Source organism: Manacus candei, unplaced genomic scaffold (assembly GCF_025592945.1).
Source record: "Manacus candei isolate 608988 ecotype Guabito, Panama unplaced genomic scaffold, ASM2559294v1 h1tg000051l, whole genome shotgun sequence".
NCBI lineage: Eukaryota > Metazoa > Chordata > Aves > Passeriformes > Pipridae > Manacus > Manacus candei.
Window position 1 is genome coordinate 4497337 of NW_026138099.1, and position 22900 is coordinate 4520236.

The window sequence follows — 22900 nt, forward strand, 5'->3', positions numbered from 1 at the left end:
AAATCTGCATAGTTAACATCTGCACTTTTTCTTACTCATTTGTAGAATGTCCATCTTGATTTAAGAATCCTATTCATCCATTTGATCTGGATGTACTATGCATAGGGATACAGAATGCATCTGTTTGTAAACATGGGCATAAACAAAACCACGGTGTTTGGTGGACACAAATGAAACTGCATATTCCCCAGAGGTCCTTATGAAATTATCATTATGAAATATATATAGTTTGATCTTGTTTAGTTTTTAGTGGGGAGAAAATAGTACAAGATTACCCCTTTACCTCTGTCGTTTCACATCTGGCTTAATTTTCTGTAGGAGGAGGTTGATTGGCTTAACAACATCATTGTGTTGAATACTTAGTTTGATGTTCTCTAACAAAGTGTTTGTTGCCTGCTGATCTTCTGCCAGTGTGGACGGTCTCTTTTCAGAAGAATCTAGGAAGTGTGAGCATACAGACTATTAAAGCAGTGACTATTTTTTTTTACTTTAATAAGCAGAAGGTATTTCAAAAAGTGAGATACATATAGAGAACCTCTACTCAATCTATAGACATTTGTTAAAATGGAAAGACTGTGTCTGCTTATAGTCTTCATGCAAAAATTACTTTATACAAAATGACAGGATACATCAATTATCCAAGTGCAAGAACTCCCACATGGCAGAGAAATACAACAGACTGAAGAACACTCAGCATCAGATGTTGCCCGTGATGGTTTGTTAGCTCACAAGCTTGCATAGCTATAACCAGATAATGCAGTGAAGTGTTCAATTCAGGTGAAGCTTATTAAGCACCACATCTAGAGCAACTTCTCACACACCCTGTTTAAGCGAATGACATACAATGAACAGATTAAACTTTTTCACACAGATCAGTAAGGTATTTTCACATCTAATGTGATATCTAGACTATGTCAACTACCTAAGGGATTGCAGATGTTCCACATACTAAAAAAGCTTTCAAACTGATGGGCTGTATACGTTTCAGACACTATGAAACAACTGTTTCTTTCCATAGCCTCTGCTCCTTCTGATTTCTGTAACATTTGTTTAACTTACTGAGATTTCTCCAAGATATATAGAGGGGCTCCCCTGCCTCTTGGTGGAGGTTGATATTGTCCCACAGTAGATGGATGTATACTAGCCTGCTCTCTTGAGCAAGAGATGTCAAAGGAAGCTAAAAAACATGAGGAAATGGAAACCAAGTTTTGAAAATATCAGTACAGTGTTACATTATTGAAAAAAACATTCTCTTTTACTCATTTTGAAAATGAAGATTTATTTATTTATCTTGAATCTAACAAAAAGGAGATAATATCTTCTACAGTAAACTGCACTCAACCAGAGCAGTCACAAATACTGCAACATTTAGTTGGCATTTCCAGTTTATCTTAATGTATGAAGAACATTTAGTCTTCTACAGACATCTGAAGAAAATATTTCTGATTATGTATCTGGAAATATTTTTTGTGCACCAAACACTTTACTTGATTTGTACTACTTACCATACTATACTGTAATATTTTCTGACCTGATGAAGATTTGGTATGCATATCTATGTGCTGGCCTTTCCAAAAAGCAGAAAGAATCTTTATTTGTATAAAAATATGAACTATTTATTTCCATTAAAAATATATGGCAGTCAATACAATAGTTCTGTAATTATTTTCTAACATTAAGTCCCTCTGGGGGAGGGAGAATTACCAGAGAAGAAAAATTTACCACTTAGTGTGTCTATTTAAATAGTAATTATGAGACATTATGTCCCATCTTGTGCTTTTCCCTGCTAATGCACTGTGGTTTTCCAATACGCTTTAGACTTCATTAGTATTGTCTTCAACTATATTTCTTGAAAAATTGTTCTTGGTTCTAGGTGAGTGTTATTTTGAAAACTGAGGGAAAGAATTTTAAAACTGAAGTGTATATAAGCAGATAGGAAAATACTACTTTTTTTGCATACATTATATACAAATACATATCGAATGTGGAACCTACACAAATTATATAGGTTACAGAAAAACATCTACTCCTTAAAATGAGAAAATCAAAACACTAAAAAGATATATCTGTTCTACAGCTTTTGTTCTAGTCATATAGTAATGAAACTCAGTGGAGTTTGAATAGCAAAACCTATTATTGGAAGAGAACAAAAAATACTGACCAATAACTTAAAAGGTTATAAACTCAAGTATGTAACCCACTGTATTGTGTATTGCCATATATTGTTATTTGTTAGTTCTTCACAGATATATCTTGCTTCTTTCTGCATATTAGCCTTCTCTTTAATGAATCTTACTCTCCGGCTTTTTGAAAGAGATCAGCTTGACTAGAATTTGAAGGCAGTTTTCACTCATCTTCCTTCAAGATTCCTTGTGGAAAATAAACCTATCTACTTGTTATAGAAAACAAGAATCTAGATTCAAGCTATTCAAAAATTACTTACCCACTTGTTTTGAACCAAACTCTCCAACTTAACTTATACTATTTGCCATTCTAATATGAGGAAGCCACTTACCTGCACTCCATCATTACAGTGCTCAGATGTTAGAATCAGTCCAGGTAAGTTGCTAGGTAGATCCAACCGTTGGAAATACCAAACTAGATTCCAGAAAATGATGGGGTGTTGATTGATGAATTTGGATGTATGAATTACTTGCTCTCCCTCATTCTCCAACAGTGATTCAAGCTCCTTATGCAATACCAATGGGCTCAAGTAGGGTACAGATACAGGGAGAGGGTTAGGTCTTTTTGCTAAAGGATCCTAAAAACAAAACACCACACATAAATTTTGTTTTATTTTTTACAAAATCAAAGATTTTTTTCCCAGAAATACTTTTCAAGATTACTTGCTCTGGTAACCTCCATTGCAGTTTCCTTTCAGATTTGGAAGACGTCTCTGGAACTAATGAACACACAATAACTTTAGTAGCAGCAGTTTTCACTGTTGTGATATTTTTAACTGTGAAGAACAATCATCTAGGTTCTCTCTCTTATGTAAACAAGAAAAAAAATGCTAATTTGTTAGAACTTGTTCCTGATTGTGCAATTTCAAGCTATCTAAACTGGTAGCCAGTACTAACCCTGTGGCTGGAAATTACAGAAAAATGTCAGCAATTATATCAGCTGCAGAACTGAATCATGAATTCACATTTTAAGACAGCTTCTGGACAATAAAAAGCACCAAGAGAGGGGAAACACTTTGTTTCACAAGTAAGAATAATGTAAGAGCCTCGGTACTGCCTCTTACCTTCTCCCAACCATTCAACAGGTAAGCCTAACAGAATATACAGTAGCAGTGGAAGTAAATGCACAGAAGTGGAATGAACTGTCACTCTTGCAACATTGGGTTGTTCATACTACTGAGTTTAGTCTGCTGTAGAAGCTGCTTTGTTATTAAAACAAACGTCCAGTTTTAGAAAGACAAAGACTAGGCTTCATTCCACTAGAGAGAACATTTCAAATCACACAGAACCATTTGTACAAAGTATCAAAAAAGCAATTTTAGCTTAAGTGAACCAAGATTTTTTTCAGAAGTAAGAACATGAAAATATGCTTGGCCATTCCCATTTCCCAAATGGACAAGAATGCTAGTAGTAGAATATTAGTAAGTTAATTGTATTCAATGGTTTTCTGTTAACTGAATATGCAGCTTCTAAACTTACCGCAGTTTCTTGCAAACTGTTTGGAAGACTAACTGTTGAAATGCCATGAGATGGTCTCTGGGAAAGATCAATGTTTTGCAGTGGACCTCCAACACTGTGGCTCCTAGTCAAGGACACTCCCCTTTTTGGTGGATTACTGGCATATGTCTTCATGGTTCTGGGACCTGTAGTCTGTTCTTCTGTCACATCACTGTGTGAATTTTAGACGAAAATATGCTAATATGAAACTATTTGACATTTCTATGGCAACAGGAAGGAAGCAAAGAAAGGCTGCCAAGTAAAGATCCCAAACCAATTTTCTCTACTGATACGGAATCACAAAGAACACAAAACAAAATGCCTCTCAAACGGTATAAATATCCCTCTAGAAAAGCAGCCAGGTATAACCTAAGACACAAATCTGAAAGCACTGCAATTCTGTACAGGTGCCATTCCTTGGTACAGCCTTACCCTGCTTAGAAAAACAGCAATATATAGTTTTGCCAACCTACAAAGATTGTCTTGTTTTGGCTATGCTCACTTTTACATCGTCTTCCCTTTATGTTTACTTTCTCCATCATAAACAGAATAAAAATATAACAGAAAAGAATTCATAAATTGCATTCCAAAATAATTGCGAAAAAAATGGTGTCAAACTCATCCAGCAAGATAATTTAAGCAAACTCGGGCTTGTCAGATTTAACCCATGCAATCAAGCTGTTTGCAGATCTGGGAATCTTCATTTTGTGCTCCTTATAACTGAAAAAATGGATAAAAATACTTCAACTAAAATAAAGAAAAAACAATCGAAACAGAAAGTGTCTGCTTTCAAATAATCTCCAAAGAGAGGGAAGACATTAATTTACTGGTGACCTTCATTTTAAGTTTTACTTTAGTTAAAAATATATGTCATCAAAATAAGACATTAACATAAGCAATACCATCTTTCACTTTTAGTGTATTAATACTACATTCATTTAAGTCTTAATTATCTGAGACAGGCATCACCTCATTAGCTCCCAGGGACTAATACTCCAGAATTCCAAACTGAGTAATGACTTCGAAAAAAAACTATTACAGCAAAACATAACCAATCCCAGAAGAAAGGTCACAATTCATAGCAGCATTATTTCAGTTCTTCCCTCTTTCATCATGACACCTTTGCCCTAATGCTTTCCCCCTCCCCCTCAAACTGTTTCAAAAGTGGTATTGTTTTTTGGAGTTTCAGTTTTACATAGCTTTTATTTGTCATAGAACACACTCAGCAAAATTGTTCAGTGCTCTGAGAGCTTTCTCTCAAATAAAACTGTTCCAGACAATTGACTTATTTTTACTCATAATGCAGTGTCCCTCTTTTTAAAACATACATACAAGGAAAGGAGAAATAATGCTTGATTTTGGTGTGACTTTAAAAGGTAATTGTGTTTTAACAATTAGAGGTTTTACCTATTAATCAATAGCAGATGGACATGAAGTTTTATTTCTATCTTTAAGACCTACTCATTTAGTGGAGTAAGTGTACTTCAAACTGATAAAAGCATGCTTAAAACATGCAAAAAGAAAGGGAGGAAGCAGATGATCATCAAATTAAAATTGTACTTTATCGCATTTGGTATATAAGCTGACCTTCACTTTAGAAGTATGGAAGTACTGATACATTTCTGACAGAACCCAAAATCCTGTTTTACCTACCTCTGCTCAGCTGCAGAGCTAGTTTCTTCAGCTATGGTGTGGCTGGACTGCAGGTCATCTGAAAAACTGATCAAGTCAGCGACAGCTGGACTGGACAACAGTTTCTGCTCCAGGGGATCCGTGGTTAACGGAAGGGTACCACTCTGTAAACTATCTCCTGAGGTACTTTGCTTCAGGAAAAAGCTAAGTTACAACATGAATGGGAGTAGAGAAAAATATCGAGATTAAGATATAAGCACAAAGTCATAAAGTTCCTATCTTCCACATTTACTTTTCAAAAGTAGCAAAAACAAGGACATAAAACATGGACAAGCTTGACAACAGGACACAAATTTCATCCTACTCTCACGCATAAAACTTATATAGGCAGAGTAAATGAACACAGAGAGATCTGATCTGCAAAAGAAGAAATCCTACACTGGACATAAATCATTACTAATGATCTTAGTTTGACAGGGTTCCCAGGAACAAAAATAGTGTATCAAGAGCTGACCCATCACTGAAAATGGTTGCTATTGTAATGTGACATTACAGACTGTGGGGAGAAGTGGCAGCTCCACGAAATCCATGGGGCTTGAAGAGTTTAAAATATTACAGAGAGTTAGGCCTTTCCCCCATGAGAACAGTGAGGCTAATTGGATGTTTCCATGGACATAGCCTTGAGTTTTAAGGAGTACAGGGGTGAAGCTGTATGGCTGTGTTTGGCTGCAGGTGTTACATTCCTGGGTGTTTTTGCAAGAATATGTTTATATTCTGTGTGTGTGGGAAAGTAGAAGCGAGCGAACTGAATAAAAGCTGCTGCTTCTCTGGAGCAGGGGACATCCCTTTGTCTCATCACCGTGTTGTGTGTGTGTGTGTTGTTTTCTCCATGGACCAAGACCTATCAACATATACCCCACAACAACAGAATACGTGATCATACACCATTACAGGCACAAGATAACAAGAATGTGACTTTATCTGCTAAGTTTTAACTACACATTCTACAGCTGCTACAGATATTCAACTTCTGCAGTAGAGAACACTATTGGAAGCTCTTTTTCACAGCCATACCCACTACAGTGAGAACCAGAAATTTAAATCAAGTTCCAGTTTTCACAATGCAACTAAAGGAGGTAAAAATAGTAAGCAGAGAAGCTTAAACTGCAGAAACAATAAACTAGGGTATGTGTAACTAAAAGCTGTTAGTAAATTTAATCTGGGAAAAATTCTTTGCCTACAGATTTAAAAACTTCTTCATACGCTTTTAGAAAGTTCGAGATCCATAGGCTTTGTTTTAAAATCTAAACAAAATGAAAACAGGCCTATGCCTTCTGTACAGTTATGCTTAAAAAAAGTATGGAAAGTATGAAAAGAAAAATTGGTAAAAAGGCAACCAATTCTTTGGGTTTTGGCTGTCACACAATGAATCTCGATAATTTACGCAACTTATAATTTCCCTCAGCACAATCATGGTTGTCAAATAGTCTAGACTGGGAGAGGTATCAAAGATCCTCTTGTGAAAAAATATAACCATGTACAGGTGCAAAGGCAGAAACAGTGCCTATAAAACACACTAACCTTGCAGAGCCACGTAGGTCTTTAAATTCAATATTAAGCAAAGGTAGAAAGGTACTTTTACAGAAAGGACAGGTAGTGTTCAAGTTTGAATCATCTGCTGTCCATCCAGCCATAATTTCTTCATCATAAACCAAAGCTCCACAAGCTCTACATTGAGAGCAGCTTGACATCAATACCTAGAACAGCAAAGAATGAATATTATCAATCTTGTTTCAGGGTTCTTCTATAATGGTTTTTTTATAGGCTTATTATCCACCAGAGTTTAACAGGTATTAGAATGCCAATGGGGAGAATTGCATTCACCAATACTTTCTCATCATCCTCAGAGTTGTCTCATTCACATAACTTTTACCTTCGAAATAAAAATATTAGTAATTTATTTTTGACCTGGAAAAAACATTACCCTGAAAGGTTACTATTTTGGCATTTCCAATTGCTTGTTTTTTTGAAGCCTTCAGCATATATGAATTGTTTTGAATTGTATAAGGAAATGCATGCCTGCTTATCCAAAAAACAAAAGAAACCAAAAACAAACTAAAGCAACCAAATACAAAAGAAACTTTTATAATTGTGTGGTATGTTGACTCTGGCTGGATATCAGGTGCTCACCACAGCCACTCTATCAAAATATGACAGAAGGTTTGTGAGTCACGATAGGGACAAGGAGATCACTCACCAATTACTGTCACAGGCAAAACAGACTCAACTAGGAGAAATTAATTTAATTTACTGCCAGTTAAAAGCCTGAGTAGAGTAATGAGAAATAAACCCCAAATTTTAAAACACCTTCCCCCCCACCCCTCCCTTCTTCCTGGGTTTGACTTTCACTTCTGACTTCTCTACCTCCTTCCCTGAAATGGTGCATGGAAAGAGAGAATGGAAAATTGTGGTCAGTTCATCATACGTTTTCTCTGATGCTCCTTCCTCCTCACACTCTTCCCCTGTTCCAGTGTGGGGTCCCTCCCACAGGAGACGGTCTCCATGCTTCTCCCCATGGGGTCACGGGTCCTGCTAGGAGCCTGTACTAGCACGGGCTCCCCTCCACAGGCTTAATCTTCTTTGGGCATCCACCTGTTCCAGCATGGGGGGGATGGCTGCAGGGGGACATCCTGCTTCACCATGGTCTTCACTGCAGGCTGCAGCAGAATATCTTCTTCCGTGCATGGAGTACTTCCTACCCCTCCTTCTTCACTGACCTGGGTGTCTGCAGAGCTGTTTCTGTCATGTATTTTCACTCCTCTCCCACAACAGCATTTTCCCCCCTTCTCAAATATGCTATCCCAGCAGCACTGTCACTGACAAGCCTGGCCTTGGGCAGAGGTGGGTACATCTTGGAGCCAGCTGGCACTGGCTCTGTTGGACTTGGGAGAAGCTTCCGGCAGCTTCTCATAGAAGCCACCCCTGCAGCCTCCTCAGTACCAAAACTTTGCCACGCAAACTCACTACAAATGGAAAACCATAAAGGTGGTCTTTGCCTAATAAAAGTCTCATCACTAAACTAGATAGAGAACTGGAGAATATATGATAAAATTAATCCTGTACTAATTGAAGAATGGGATGTACACCTTGACTTTTCGGCTTCCTCTTACTTGTTTCACTTGCATGGGAAACAAAACCAAAATCCTGCCATGAAACACAGCATCTAATATTTTAGATATCTGCCCAATGACATTTTTGTTTTACTATACTATGCCCCTTACATAATGCAGTACAAAAGTTTGACAAGGATCAAACATAAACGAAAACAACGCAGGACCTAGCAAAATAACTCTACAGCTGAAAGAAAAGTGTCCAAGGCAAACACAGTGACGGTTGCCTACGTATCAGAAATCATCTAGAAGCAATAACTGAAACAGAGAGGCAAACATTATCGTGTTGGGTTTGGCCAGGATAGAGTTAATTTTCTTGTTAGCATTCTTTATAGTCCAGTGTTTTAGACTGGTCACCAGCTCCACCACTGTTTTAGTTGTTGCTGCACAGTGCCTTATACACCATCATGGACTTTTCTTTTTCATTATGTACCCAACCCATCAAGGAGGATGGGAGAGGACACAGCCAGGACAGCTGACCCAAAAGATATTGTATAAAATCAAACTCAGAGATAAAACTCTGTATATGTTTGTTTTTACAAGACAGGCGTTCCTTGGGGTGTCCTGGTGCTGACTGATAGCTGCATTGCTGGGTTTTTCTGTTGTGTCTCCATCCTTTTTTTTTTCCCCCCAATTCACTTATTAAACTGTCTTTATCTCAACCTTCAAGCTTTTTCTTGCTTCTGCCCCTTCAATCTTCTTCCCCATCCTGATGAAGGGGGAGTAAGCAAATACCTGTGTGAGGGCTTTGCAGCTGGCTGTGGCGAACTCACAATTATTTACTAACAAAACATAATTTTCATGCAGAAAAAAAATTTAAAAACCCTACAAAAAAGTCTGTTTCATCTCTAATTTCTGTTTCACTACAAGTTTTGACCCTTCCCTCAACAGTCTTCTCTCTACATATAAAGGATACATAAAAGCATTCAAGACACTCTTCTTTTTTAAAAATGTCATACCCCAGGCTAAAAGTATTAACCATCTTTGCAGTAAAAACAAGAAAAAGATGTTTTGAAAAAAACAATCACAATCCAACTAAACATATAATTAATGCATACAGTAATAATGAATAATTTTAGCTTTCATCTATGAGTGTATTAATCTTACCTCCATTGCACAGTTCTGGAAAATGCTGGATAAACTAGTATTATGTGAAGAGCTGTGCTCTGATCTCTCAGAATCTAGAACTTTCATACTTCTGGGGAAAGAAACTTCACCTGCACAGAAAGAGTTGTTTTGTATTTGTTTTGTATTCAAGCAGATAGTAATTAACCCATTCCCAAAGAAAATAACTGCTGCTCAACCAAGGCAAGAAAATTGTACCAAAAGATGTCCAAAGGTATGTGTAACTCACTGACATTATGATTACAATATAGATAAATATAATGCTTGTGATTAACATTTAAAGGTTATTTTTCTAACACAATATATCACAGATTAGTAAAAGAAAAACACAAAAAATAAAGACTGGCAAAGAGCAGTAAGACTGCTCAATGTATATACTCTAAAAAGTTGGTGATGACTTCTTGAACAATGCATCCATATGTAAATTGTAAAGAGAAGGATAGTACCAGGTGAAATGCACGATACCAAATAAGCAATTACTGTGCTTCAGTTTTCCCTGGCTAACATTGCAGTAAAACAAATGTGCTTCTTTGGTAAGGCTCGGTTTCAGGGTTATGAGTTTCGGTCTGGAGAAGGGGAAAAGGAGGTGTAATATATTCACCAGAAGGAAACAGTGAAATCAGCTTTAGGAGGCAAAATTATCAGCATTACTTTTTACAAGGCCAAACTTTTCTATTGAAAAAAATACTACCAGCATTCCCTTATTATAAAGTAGGTTACTCTGAATTTTCAGCTCAAGTTTATGTTTGTGAACAAATTTGACATAGCTTGTTGGCTGCCACTCTTTATAGTTAGCGCTTATAACCCTTCTAACTAACTGGAACTAGAAGATACCTTTCAAGATTTTGTGAGACAGGGCCAGCTTATCTCCAGTCTGCAAGACAGTTCTTCCTCTCCTGATGGCAGATAGTTTTACAATATTTGTATCATTTTTGTATTGCAAAGAGACCTAAATCAACCCCAGAGCTGGTTCAGTAACACGTCTTTTTTCTCAAAATAAGAATCAAATCTGAACTGAAAATTATTAGATTTATTTAATCCAATTTTACATCTGGCAGTGGAGAGGGGAGGACAATTTAGCAATAGGCATATAGTCATCAATTATTTACCTTTACAACTTCAAATCAAGTATGTATCCAACACTTCCTATTCCATGGTAAAGATGAAAAATTTTTGCTTTGGATTTTTTGTGTGCTTAAGGCTATGGAGTTGGTTTTGTTGGTTTGGTTTTGTTTGCTTGTTTCCCCCCTCAAAAGATCTGTCTCTTAGTTATGCACCTACTGCAGTTCTTGAACTGCTCGTCTTTTCTGTATTATTTCAAGAACTTTCAGGGTATTATGACTACATGAATGAGCAGGTCTTTCTTGCTATAACTAGTTAGGAATCTTCCTATCACATACACAGTGGAACCATATTTTTTTTGTTAAATAACCATAACCATAATAACCATATTTTATGGTTAAATTCCTGCATTTTGTATCAGCTTTTTATACATCCAACAAAGAGAGAAACATTAGCTAAATATTTACTACTGCAAGAGAATAGTACAGAACAGAAGTAAAAATTTGCTTATAATTCTCTTAAGGGCTTGAAATAATTTCAGATTAGCATAGCTTTCACTGTTTTAATGATTTCACATACAATAGTTTTCCCTGTTTGTTGTATTATAATCAACTTATGGGGAAAACAAAATCAACTAATCTCACCTGCACTGTAATGCTGTCTTCCTGCATCTCCACTGCTACTGCTACTGCCAAGGCTAGTAGTGCTTTGTCCAAGCTCATTCGTAATTAGCCCTGGGGCTCCAATTCTTGACGACAGATTATCTCCTAAAATATTATCTTCAAAACCTACAGGGAAGTTATAGTCTGGTTGGCTGCTTTCATCCTTTAATGCAAGAAGAAAAATAGTGGGTTTGAGTACTTCCACATCCATTATTTGACTTCTATCTTTATCCTAAAGAATAAATAATTAAGCTAGCAGATTAAGATTAAATCCTGATGTAAAAAAATTGTTAAATGTAAGATAAATCTATGTAACCTCAAAAAGTGCAGATAATGGATGAAGCAGGAAGATACTGAAAAAATGACAGGCTTTAGCAACAAAAATACTTTAGCTGAGGATCACACTGAGTGACAAAACTACAGGGATATAAACTTATTCATTACAGGAGAAAAAGGACAAATTACGCATAACTGTGATTTGTTAGACATTACAAAAAATGAAGGAGTTGTCAGAAAAAAGATTCAAGTTGAAGTCACATTCTGAGAACTGAAAATAGGAACGAAACATACCAGCTGAAATGATGCAGCATTAACACAGTCACCAAGACACAAGACGTAAGAAAGACCAATAATTAGGATATTAAAAAAATGGTGATTTAAAGAAATAAAATAGGAGAGAATGAAAGGACACTCGAAGAAAAGTAGAATAAGTCACATCAATGGAATTATGAGCCATTCAACAAAATTCTATGTAATAGGTCAGTGTAATAGAAAGGCACAGAAGATTCCTAGATCATAGGAAAACTCAGGAAAGAAAGCAAAGCACTGAGTTTTCACTGTCATAGGCAAAATCTAGGTAAAAACAAAATTAAGAATTTTTAAAATTTATTTAATACTGGAGACCCTATTAGCAACATAAGTTAAATTTGTTTAATGTAGAAATTTAGCCAGACAGCTATCTTCCCCTTCTCCACCTTTTATGAACACTGGGCAAAGAAGACAGAATTTGAAAAAGGCAACAAGAATCTTATCAGCCTGAACAGGAGAGACAAAAGAGCCTTAAACCAAACACCAGATTGAGGGGTTAACTGGATCAAGCAGAGGTCCTTCTAAGTAGAGAAAACTGTTTGAAGGCACAACACCACCACATGTAGAAAAGAGGAAGTTACAATATTCATCCATCTATCTCCTCCTTCATTCTCGTAATTATGCTCTGAAATGTTTTACTCCAAAAATGACTCTGTTAGTCACACAAGAACCATAACATTTAGCGTCCAAATTCCCGACAAGCAAGTTTACTAGATCTTGGGCTGTACCATATGACTTTCAACTTTAATTCTCACCAATATGACTTCTTAGGTTTGTGATTTGTTTTCACAACCTTAGTTTTTGTATAATAAGACAGGCAGTGTGGCATCATTTAAGGTAACACAATTTTGTTCTTACTAGGGTTTCTTGGCTCAGCTTCTTTAAATATAAAGATAAATAAATAAATGGGGGGAATTTTGAGAACAAAAAGTTCAAGCTTTCTGCATCAAGACCACTTAATTTGCTTTTGTCGGAAACGTGGGGTTTTTAATGGCAAGAGAAAATACCATGGATAAAGCATAATTTTATTAGCTAATCTAAGTCAATACTTATTAAAAAACACCTCCTTGAGAAGCAATCGTCTGAAGACAAAAGTTATCCCTCTAACTTTGTCTCCCCAAATTTTTCATATTGAAAAACACTTACCTCATCATCTGAGTAACTATATGCCGAAGTTACAACTCCCCACATCTTACTGGCTACATTGGCAGCCTGCTTCATGCCTGATTTCAAAACATCCATTTTCGGTCCAGACAGTATATTGTCTAACTTCAGATTGGATAAAGTTGTTACGACAGTTCCTAACGAGCCATGTTGAGAAGAACGACCCAGTCCTGTCAAAGATGAAGACCGCTCCTTTTGGACCTGTGGATGGGTTTGTTGCTTTGATCGTCCAGTGAATGTTTTGGATCTGGAGACAGAAGGACTTCTTCGATTTTCATAAGACTTAGGCGATGGCAGGACAGGATCCAAAGGCAGGCTTGACCTCCTTTCTTGGGAGTGACCAAGTGTATCAGAAGCTTCTGCTTCCTTATCTGGCTTATGCAGTTCCATGCTGGGAAACTTACTACCTAATGGGTTCTTCAAATTCATATAGCTCTCTATTTCATCTGCCAAATTACGTGCTGCAACTGGTGATATCAACTTTTCCCCAGGTTCTGGATAACTTGGCTGCGTGCTGTCAGTAGCTAGCAAAGATAAAGGGTCCAAGCCTACTTCAACATCTTCCCTTTCGATAGGCTTAACCACTCCATAAAAGCTATTTCTTTTGGCAGTTGCATCTTCAGATTCTGGTTTTTGGGTGTTGGACTCAGCTGACTGTTCAAGGTTCGTGTCTTCCACTGCAGTCATGTTTTCACCTCTTCCATTCTCAAGATGCTCCTGCCCTTCCCCAGGTTCTTCCACCACTTGTGAAGATTTATGCTCTAGTTCCCAAACAGTCTCAGTCACACAACTCCAAGTGCCACTTACATCAGAAACCTGCTGGTCAATGATATTTTCAAAGCTCTGGGATTTATTCATATGACAGGGTGAAGTCTTGGCTCCTGATAAAGCTGCTGTTAGAATCTTGGCATCCGCTCCCATCATTTTTGCTATTTCTTTAGAATGCAAGTCCAAGCTGCCTTTTTTCAGCAGCATTCCTGCTCTGCTTTCACTGCTGAAACTGCAGCTTCTCTCTGAAAACAGTTTCTGCCTCTTCTGTCTTTTCTCACTTGTTTTATTAGGAAGAACATCACCAAAGACTACATCTTCAACTGAATCCTGAGTTATAAACAGTGGGCTAGAAACAGTTTCTAAAAGAGAAAATGCATTAATAGGGTATTCATAGCCACCAAAAATGTTTATTTTCTGAAATCATGTGAAATCTCCTTTATCTCCTTATCAGTGAGACGACTGTGAGTACCACAGTCTTAAGCTATTCATTAAGAAGTTACACTAGCATTAACAAATTATTTCACCAGCATCCTGAAGATCAAAAGCCATCTACTCTTTGGAGTCAAAGCCATTTAAGCTTCTACCTCCCTTCCCTGTGCCAACGTCCAGCAAAGAGGAGGTACTACATCCATGGACTAAAGGAAGGTAAAATTCCAAGTAAAAATTGCTCTAGTTGTTTGTGGGTTTTTTTTTGTTTCGTTTGGTTTGGTTTTTTCCCCAAGAGCTATAGTCATAGATCTATACATCAAACTTCGTAGCTCATTCAAGTTCTGAAAAAAAACTATCTTGTGTTTTTGCCCAATATAGATGCATTATTTCATTTATGACAGAGCAGTATATCTAGAAAACACTAATTAAATTTAGTATGTGGAAGATATAAACTGATCTCATAAATATTCCTATTTCCTCAGGGGAATTGGGAATATTAATTGCCTAGATAACTTTCTGCTAGCTAGGTAAAAACTTCCATAAGTATGAAAATTCTACCATATTAGGATCTCAACAGAGGACTCATTGCACCATATCCAGTCCTGGAGGATGTTTGAGTCTCACATCAATGCTGCTTCTTGGCTAGCCATCAGTTCTTATAATTGCCAAAAAAGTTCTGGGCAACTTCATACCTGAGACTCAATTCTTTGCTATCAAACTACACTGAAACTGGACTACCTTGTCCTAGTAAAGGACAGACACAAAGGCAGAAAAAAAATTGAGCCCCAAGATTTGGCTTTTATATATCCGTAAATCTTCCTCATCGTAAATCTCCAAATAAGTAAAAAGATTTTGTGCAACACAAACATAATACGCGTTGTTCCCACACTATGCATGGGCAATGTAAGCTACATGAATAAAGAGACTTGTCCAAGATCAGCAAGGTTTAGATGACAAAATCCAAGAGTAGAGACACTTAATTCTCTTTGTCACAGAACATTACTGAAACACTCTCAATGTGGGACAGGGAAAAAATCTCGATTTTGATCTACTCAATAGTGACTTTCAACCTTAGAATCAAGAGGTTCCTCCTAAGTCACTTGCAAAAGTGGAATGCAAATGTTGTGTGAGGCATTTGCACCTTGAATAGAAGTTTTGTTTCTTTCCATAACATGAAACAGATTGCAAAACACTGTAGCACAAGACCAGGATTTAGCAAGCTCTGTTTCACCCAGTGACTTACCCCCACTGCATTTCCTTCCACTGCTATCAAAAATGCCAGATGGAACTTTCACAATACTGTTACCCCAAGCAGGTGGATCAGTTGGACTCTGAACTTCTGTATTCAGCTGTTGCTTTTCGTAAGATTTCTCTGCAGAAACCTCTGTAAGAAAGAGAATGTCAACTTTACTAGATTTAACTAAATAATTTCGTTTGCACTGTTAGGTAAAACAAACTCCAACGTTGTTCCCTTATGTAATAACAGTCCAAAGGATCAGTCCTACTAGGTACTGAGCATTTCCTGGAAGTAATATCCAGGGAGGTGACAGTCACCAGTATTATGCAGAGACTGCTTAACTGTTCACAAGCTTCCAGAATTTGCCAATTTCTCCCCTTGGTATTTTTTCAACTAATCAAAGTAGAGCAAGAACAGCAGTTGGCACATTTTCATGCAGGGCTACTTCTTTAATGAAGCTTTAGAAGCTTAACTCACATAAAGGATCTAGTAACCCAGGTATGAAACACATTCAGTATTGAAAACAATACAATACAGGAAAACTAAGGGCAAAATTTGGACAGAAGACAGAAGATGACCATAGAGTCACCTGCAGCTGGGAAGAGTTCGTAAGAAAAAGTAGTGTCTTTTATTAGGACAACTGGTACAGATAAAAAAATTGTCAAAATTTCAAACATATAAATGAGAGCAATGTAAACTGTAAAATACTGTGTACCCCAGCACTTGTACAATTTTTCCATCTATATTAAATTAGTCTAATAAAAAGCTATTTCTAACTGTATTTATTCCACTGCCATTATTTAGGGTACAGAAGTAATACAAGAGATTTTATACAGTTATATTTTGAGCTGGGTAACACTACTAATACATCAAGTATTTGTGCTGGTCTAATGCATGAAACCCATTTATTACCAAAAGCCTTCATCAACTTAAACATGCATACTTAACCTTCTATTAAGTCTCCAGCTCTAGAAGAAATATCTTTGTTTAGTTGTGTTTCAACTGCAGGAAGATTATCTCCATCATCTCTTAAAAGTTCATCCTTGGATCCGTAACCCTGGTCTGACTGACCACCTGTTTGAAGAAATACAAATACGTACCTCAAATTTGTTTCTCCTTCCTAAATTTGTTTTTCAATAAGAAAACAAAAGAATTGAAATTAATTTGTTCCACATGTTGCTTCTCCAGAAAAGTTCATAGTAACATCTCCAAAATGCCTAATTTGTGGACAGATCTACTTGGTGATGATGACAGTGGAGATAATTACTCTATACCAATCCAAATTTACTTTTCCAATTAAATTAAAGACCAGTTTTTCCCCCAGAAACATTATGGGGACTAAATACTTTTAATGCACTGTATCCCCTTTCATTCCTTTCCTATCTCATTAGCATGAAATATTTAACTGCTGGACAAGCTAAATTCTCAAATGTACCTACAAAAGAATTTAGATGAGCCCAACAGTAATTAAGCAAGCTTCTAACAATGAATACAGTCCTGAAAAAACTGTACTATAAACTGTGCTATATCTTTGTACTGTAGGGCAAAGTATAAATTGTAATAGGAAAAAAGTAAAAATGTAAACATTTTTTACAAGTCTGTTCTACCACAACACCAGTAATTTGACACCTCTAACTCACTCACTCAAAAAAAAAAAAGGAAGTTTATAGTAGTCCAAAAAGTCAGTCATAGGAAACAATCTAGAAAGACTCTCTTTTCTCTGCTATTTTTATCTGAAGTGCTGCTGCATGTGCAAAAAGACAAATATACTATATGGGACATATCCCTCAGCAACATGTTAAATAGGACTGGTTTTATGCTTTAGAGTACCTATTAGAACACATTACTGTACCAAAAAAGATCAAAGTGTAAGTCACTGAGTGTGAAAGGTACTAGGAAGCTCCATAAAACTTGACTGACAGATGTAATTTATTTACCATATGTATTACTGTTGGTTTATTTTACCAACAAATAACAAATAGGTAAAAAAGAATTATAAGTTTGAGCAGACATCAATTAATACAGTTGCTACTATATAAAAAACCTTTTATATAGAAAATTAAGTTCTGAATTTCTTTGGTTCTTATTTTCTATCTAATTTCAATAATGTTAGTATCCCTGCTTTGCACAGAAGTGAAAATACCCTACCAATAAATGGGTGAATTACCTGCAGAAGTAACATTCAAGGGTAGAAATAATGCACACGTGCATCCAAGGCTTCACACCATATGTCTGCACCCCACACCGTGATAGCCAAGGACAAATGCGGCACCCAAGAGACAGCAAAGAGCAAAAAGCAGAGCAACAAAGAGCAGAGAGAAGGGAAGTTCAGTAATCTAGGCAGACATATCAGATGAAGCACAGGAATCAGACTCACAGTCCTTTTTACAAAGGGCTCAAGATATTAAAAACATGAAGAGTGTGCAAGAACCATCTGTACATTAAGTTTTGAAGTACACACAGAAAGGAAGTTTAGTTGAGACTGTGCACAGGTAGGATGTGATCAGTACTAAAGCAAATATGAAGAACCATGCATTTTGTCTTGCCATCTCAAATAATTAACTTTCTGTGCACTCTTTTTAATTCGGTTTATCTGGAAGAGGGCACACCATGTTTAAGGCGGAGTTTTCTGCAGCTTATCCCATCTTTCCATTCTAATAGTTTCTCATAAAAACTGCATTACAAGGTTCAGATAATTTCTGTATTTATTTCAAAGTTTAGCAACTACCATTAAGAAAGCTGAATATGGCCTTTAAAAGCATATTTTACTATAATCAAACATAACACACTAATTCCATGAATGCTAATTAGGCCTTTCTGGAATATCATCAAGGAAAAACATTTTCAAGCGTTATCTTCTGATCACCTCAACAACTATCATTCCTGTCCTTTAACACAGAGCAAGATTTTACTGACCCAGACTATCACTTCTATGAATAAATGACAACAGGCAAAAATTAAACAGCTTCATACCTTTTCTGAAGATTAACACAAAAAGCAAGGTACATGAGAGCACAGCAAGACATTTATTTTAACTTAACAGTATTTCTGCTATGGTTCATTCTAATAAGAAACATGATCTGCAAAAAACGAGTAATATTCAACAACAATGTATTTCTTTTCTACACAAGTTAACTCCATGCTTCAGTCTCTAGAGTTTCAAGAGGGGAAGGTTTTAGTTATGGAGGGGAAATCAACAGGAGACTAAAAAAATTTAGGCTTTTGGGGAACTGTTAGTAGTGAAACCCAGCAGAATCTAGTACCTGTGCTAGAGTGATTATCAATGGAATCAAGCCTGACTAAGTCACTGACGAAGAGGGTGTGCTCCCCACTGTTAGCATCATTAGAACTATCCACGCTACCATGGCTCACCATGTCCCCATCACTTCCACCTGTGGGACTCCGCAGAGCTAAAGAGATGAATGAGAGCTGGTTAGTAAGAGAGGATTTAACTTCTCAGGTTTTTAAACAAATCTAACCTTTTCAGACAACAGTAAATACTTCTGCTTGCACATATAAGAATATGAAACTCTAGCAACAGAATTCAGACAATTAACTCTTCACTGTGCAAAGGACATTCTAATACTGTTTAAAGCATCAAGCTGGCAATTATCAATTTCTATATATTTAAGGAAAGATTTTCCACTTTAAAAAGCCACAATGTTAGCTGCAATCCCTCAGAAAGCACATCATGCTCTTGTTCAGCAGAAATAAATCCATTTCAATTAACTTATTACCTGATATCACAGGCACTTGTGGGCTCCGCGTTGATTTCTTTAAGCACTGCCTAAATTGTACTGTGCCATGAAGTACGTTTCGTACCTTTGTCCACAGGAATATGCCACTGCGGTTACTGCTAGGCCAAGAAGACTCTAAAACCGCCTACAAAAAGTCACATTGTAATAACAAAAACAGTAAGAAAGTTACACTGAAGAAACATGGTACAGTGAGCAGGTTCTTTTCCCTAATCAAAAAACACATTTCCTGTAAACCATGTAAAGTAGGACAAACACTTAAATTTTTATGCACCCATCCACAGCTCAGTATACAACAGATGAGTAAAAATAAACAATGGATCGAGATTTCTTTAAGTAAACAAAGTGGGCTCTGTTCTTATTTATGCACCACATAGCTTATAATGAAGTTTCATCAGCATATTACAGGAACTTGGAAGCAAGGAAAAAAGGGGCAGGCTACTTCCACTAGCCCAATTCCAGCTGTCATCCATCCTGGATCTTGCTATCTTAAAGAATATACCTTGGAACAGATGTATTTGACATTGAAGCACCAGACGGTTCCAAAACTTGCAAATGGAAACACTTTAAATGTATATTTCAATAGAATTTCTGGTTAGTCAAACAGCACAGGAATATAAATTTATCAGTGTAAAATCATGCCATGTAGATCTAGTCAACAGTAAGTACGTCCAAAAGAATTGCTTGACCAACAGAAATAGCAAATCCAAGTGAAGACCTCTAAGAAACAATGTTCAAAACGTGTTACAGGACATTGGGAGTGACAATAGCAAGAGAGATACTGGTCCCTTACCTTATTGTAATAACCATAGGTGATGGCATTTGGTTGTATTCCAGCATTTTTCATTTCAAAAAGGACTCTCACGGCCTGAACAGGTTGACCCCACAGTCCACAGAGCTGCATTACTACTCTGTAGCAGACCTGACAAGATACAGAAGTTCAGAAATGAACTGATGACAGGAACTGTGAAACTGCTTATACTCTTCCCTGATTTCCAACTTTTACACATCTGAAAGGGAAAGCCACATGAGAGCAACTACTTCGTCCATACACTCCACAGCCTGAAGACGGAGCAAAAATTAAAGAGGAAACCACAGGAGCTGAAATAACATCGGCAGTCACATTGTTGGGCATGCTGATTTTTTTTTTCCATTTGGCTCTTTTGTTTGGGAAACAAAAGGAAGTAGGGAAACACCCATGAGAAGATCAGGATAACTTGCTGCTGTGTGCCTGTGGGTTCTACTGAAAGAATAGTATGCTGCACACAAACCCATTATCCCATCAGTGCGATATGGCTGCAAAGCATTAAATCAAAGTGCCTTTAAAAACAGGGATACTCAAGAATTTTCTTCTGGAAGTCATTTGAGAGATGATAAGCAACACTAAGCTGGAGTATTTAACCCAGCTGACACTATGCTGGGGATGAAAAAGGAAATTAACTTCCAGTTGCCCTAGTTAAGCAGACTTATTTGAGATGATTTTAAAGTGGCTTTAAGAAAGGTCAAACCTTAACCTGGTGATGGCAGTGAAACAGACTGTATTTGCACCTTCTGCCCTACTCCATGTTCATGGTAGCTTTTTTTTATTTGCACTTGCCTCATCTAGTGGTTCCACATCGGTTTTCCTCATTTTAATCAGAACATCATATGCCTGCTGCAGCGCTTTGACCTTGGGATGTGCAACTCTGACATAGGCTGGCAGACAAATAAACCATAGGCTGTAACTGTGACTGAAGAGACACTTAGCCCACTGTTGGGGGCTTACGTAATACTTCTTGGCTAATTTATGGGCTGTTTTTATCTCCTGTGAGAGAGAAACAAAACAAAAAAGCAGACAAAAGATACGACATTCTGAATCTAGAAGTCATTACTAACTCAGATACAGGCTTCTTAAGAGTTAGCATTTAATAATAATTCACACATTCAATGGAAGATCCCTTCTTACTACTCTCTTATTAAGACTCTCTGCAAGCAAAAACTAGCATCAAGATTAATCTTTTTTTCCCCATTAAAGCATTAATTTAAGTTTAATTTTATATTACTGTCTAAAGATTAAAAATGCATTTGACAATAAACTGTAATCTCATATTCTAATTTGTTTATCTGTTCTCTTTCTTTTTTTTTTGCAAGTGTTCATTCTCAGGAGTGACAAAGACCAAACCTCTAACAACACTAACTTATTTTATAAATAGGTAGTGACAGTTTTACCAAAAAAATTCCTATCTTTCAGTGTTCATACAGTGATTACAGTGAGACTCATCTGACCTGTTTTGTCCTCTTTGCCATGAGTGCTGGACTATTTGAAATGCTACTTCCAGCTGGGTGTCTGCTGAAGGAAAGCTTGAGCTCCTGTGGCCTGTCAAAGAGCTTGAAATCTAGTCGTGGGAAATTTTTATAGCTACATAGATGATTAAAAAAGAAAAAACAACAACAAAAATAAAATATTTTCACATACCTGCTCACAGCAGGAAAGCCATACAAAGACACTGGTGTGGCAAGAACTGACAAACAGGAGAGTAAAGAATCGGGGGAAAAAGAGAAGACAACAAGCTCTTTTTAGCCTTATTCACAAAGATACCACAAGAAGATGCCTTGGACATAAAATCTCCAGAGACAACGGAAATAAGAAACAGACTGCTATCCAGGTCATGAAGATCAGGGAAGCACAGACAATAATGATCAACAAGGACAACAGCTGAAAACAGAACCTTCATGATCTCCAAGAGAGACAGGAAAAAATCATACCCAGAGTGTCTGAAACTCCATACTTTCTGCACAGGGCTGAAAAAGACTGAATTCAAGAAATCTGAAAAGTGGATGTTTTATTGTTTTGGTTCATCATCTGCAGATCAATAGTACTGGGTAGGTTCATAACCCACCCTTCATTGTTCCCAACCTGGAACAAAGTGCACGGCACTAGCTACAAAATACACATAAATGGCTCAAACAGGAAGAAAGACTGAATAAATGTAGAAAAGTATTACCATGAAGTTGGCAAGAAGTTATTGAAAAATTAATACCATAACCCACATGCCCTCAAATATACACACAAAAAACACAGACTTCCAGAACTTCAGAAACTTACCAGAATTTTGGCAGCTCCTATCTTTCTAAGGGTTCTTCTAAGCACTGTATTAAAGCAAGTCTTGCACTAACATGGAACATCTGCCCTGCTAAATATTGTAAGCATTCTAGTTTCACTCCATGTGGCTGTTTAACTGGTACCTGTATTTTGGCACTCGGTCCTGTCCATCATCAGCAGGGGGCTCTGGTGGCATTATGAACACTGTGTGTTCACTTTTTAGTGACTCATCAAGCTCAATCAACCGTGCATCTTCGACAGAATCTACATCGAACTGAAAACAGAGTTTGTACACTAAGTACAGAGTGTGGCTTTGTAATAGAAATGTCCTCTTTAACTTTAATTATGTTAGAATACGTAAAAATATATTTAATACATGCTGTATTTGATTAGATATAGAAGTTATACTTGTTCTAATTACTCAAACACCAAATCCACAGCCTTGTCTTTCCATTTTTATTTCATGATCAGATATTCCTAAACATTCTGAAGGATGAAGTACCTTCTCTCCTTTTTCTGTTCCTTTATCTGGAAAGAGCTGGG

The 22900-nt window shown here is 36.9% G+C and overlaps 1 protein-coding gene across 6 annotated transcripts in view; it reads right to left on the reverse strand.

The window, feature by feature from the left end:
- Positions 1-22900, reverse strand: part of DENND4C (DENN domain containing 4C) — a 69840-nt gene that overhangs the window by 6468 nt on the left and 40472 nt on the right. For 5 of the 6 annotated variants that reach the window (XM_051801323.1, XM_051801325.1, XM_051801321.1 and 2 more), the window contains 18 exons: positions 22860-22895; positions 22501-22631; positions 21541-21673; positions 20873-21079; positions 20069-20197; positions 19258-19402; positions 18784-18930; positions 16469-16594; positions 15527-15667; positions 13066-14213; positions 11314-11494; positions 9590-9699; positions 6894-7069; positions 5334-5516; positions 3663-3852; positions 2516-2761; positions 1060-1177; positions 284-437 (listed from right to left, as the gene is read on the reverse strand). In XM_051801323.1, the coding sequence (XP_051657283.1) occupies positions 284-437; positions 1060-1177; positions 2516-2761; positions 3663-3852; positions 5334-5516; positions 6894-7069; positions 9590-9699; positions 11314-11494; positions 13066-14213; positions 15527-15667; positions 16469-16594; positions 18784-18930; positions 19258-19402; positions 20069-20197; positions 20873-21079; positions 21541-21673; positions 22501-22631; positions 22860-22895 (3701 nt within the window). The remainder of the gene's footprint in view (positions 1-283; positions 438-1059; positions 1178-2515; positions 2762-3662; positions 3853-5333; positions 5517-6893; positions 7070-9589; positions 9700-11313; positions 11495-13065; positions 14214-15526; positions 15668-16468; positions 16595-18783; positions 18931-19257; positions 19403-20068; positions 20198-20872; positions 21080-21540; positions 21674-22500; positions 22632-22859; positions 22896-22900) is intronic. The other variant, XM_051801322.1, reaches the window with a different exon arrangement.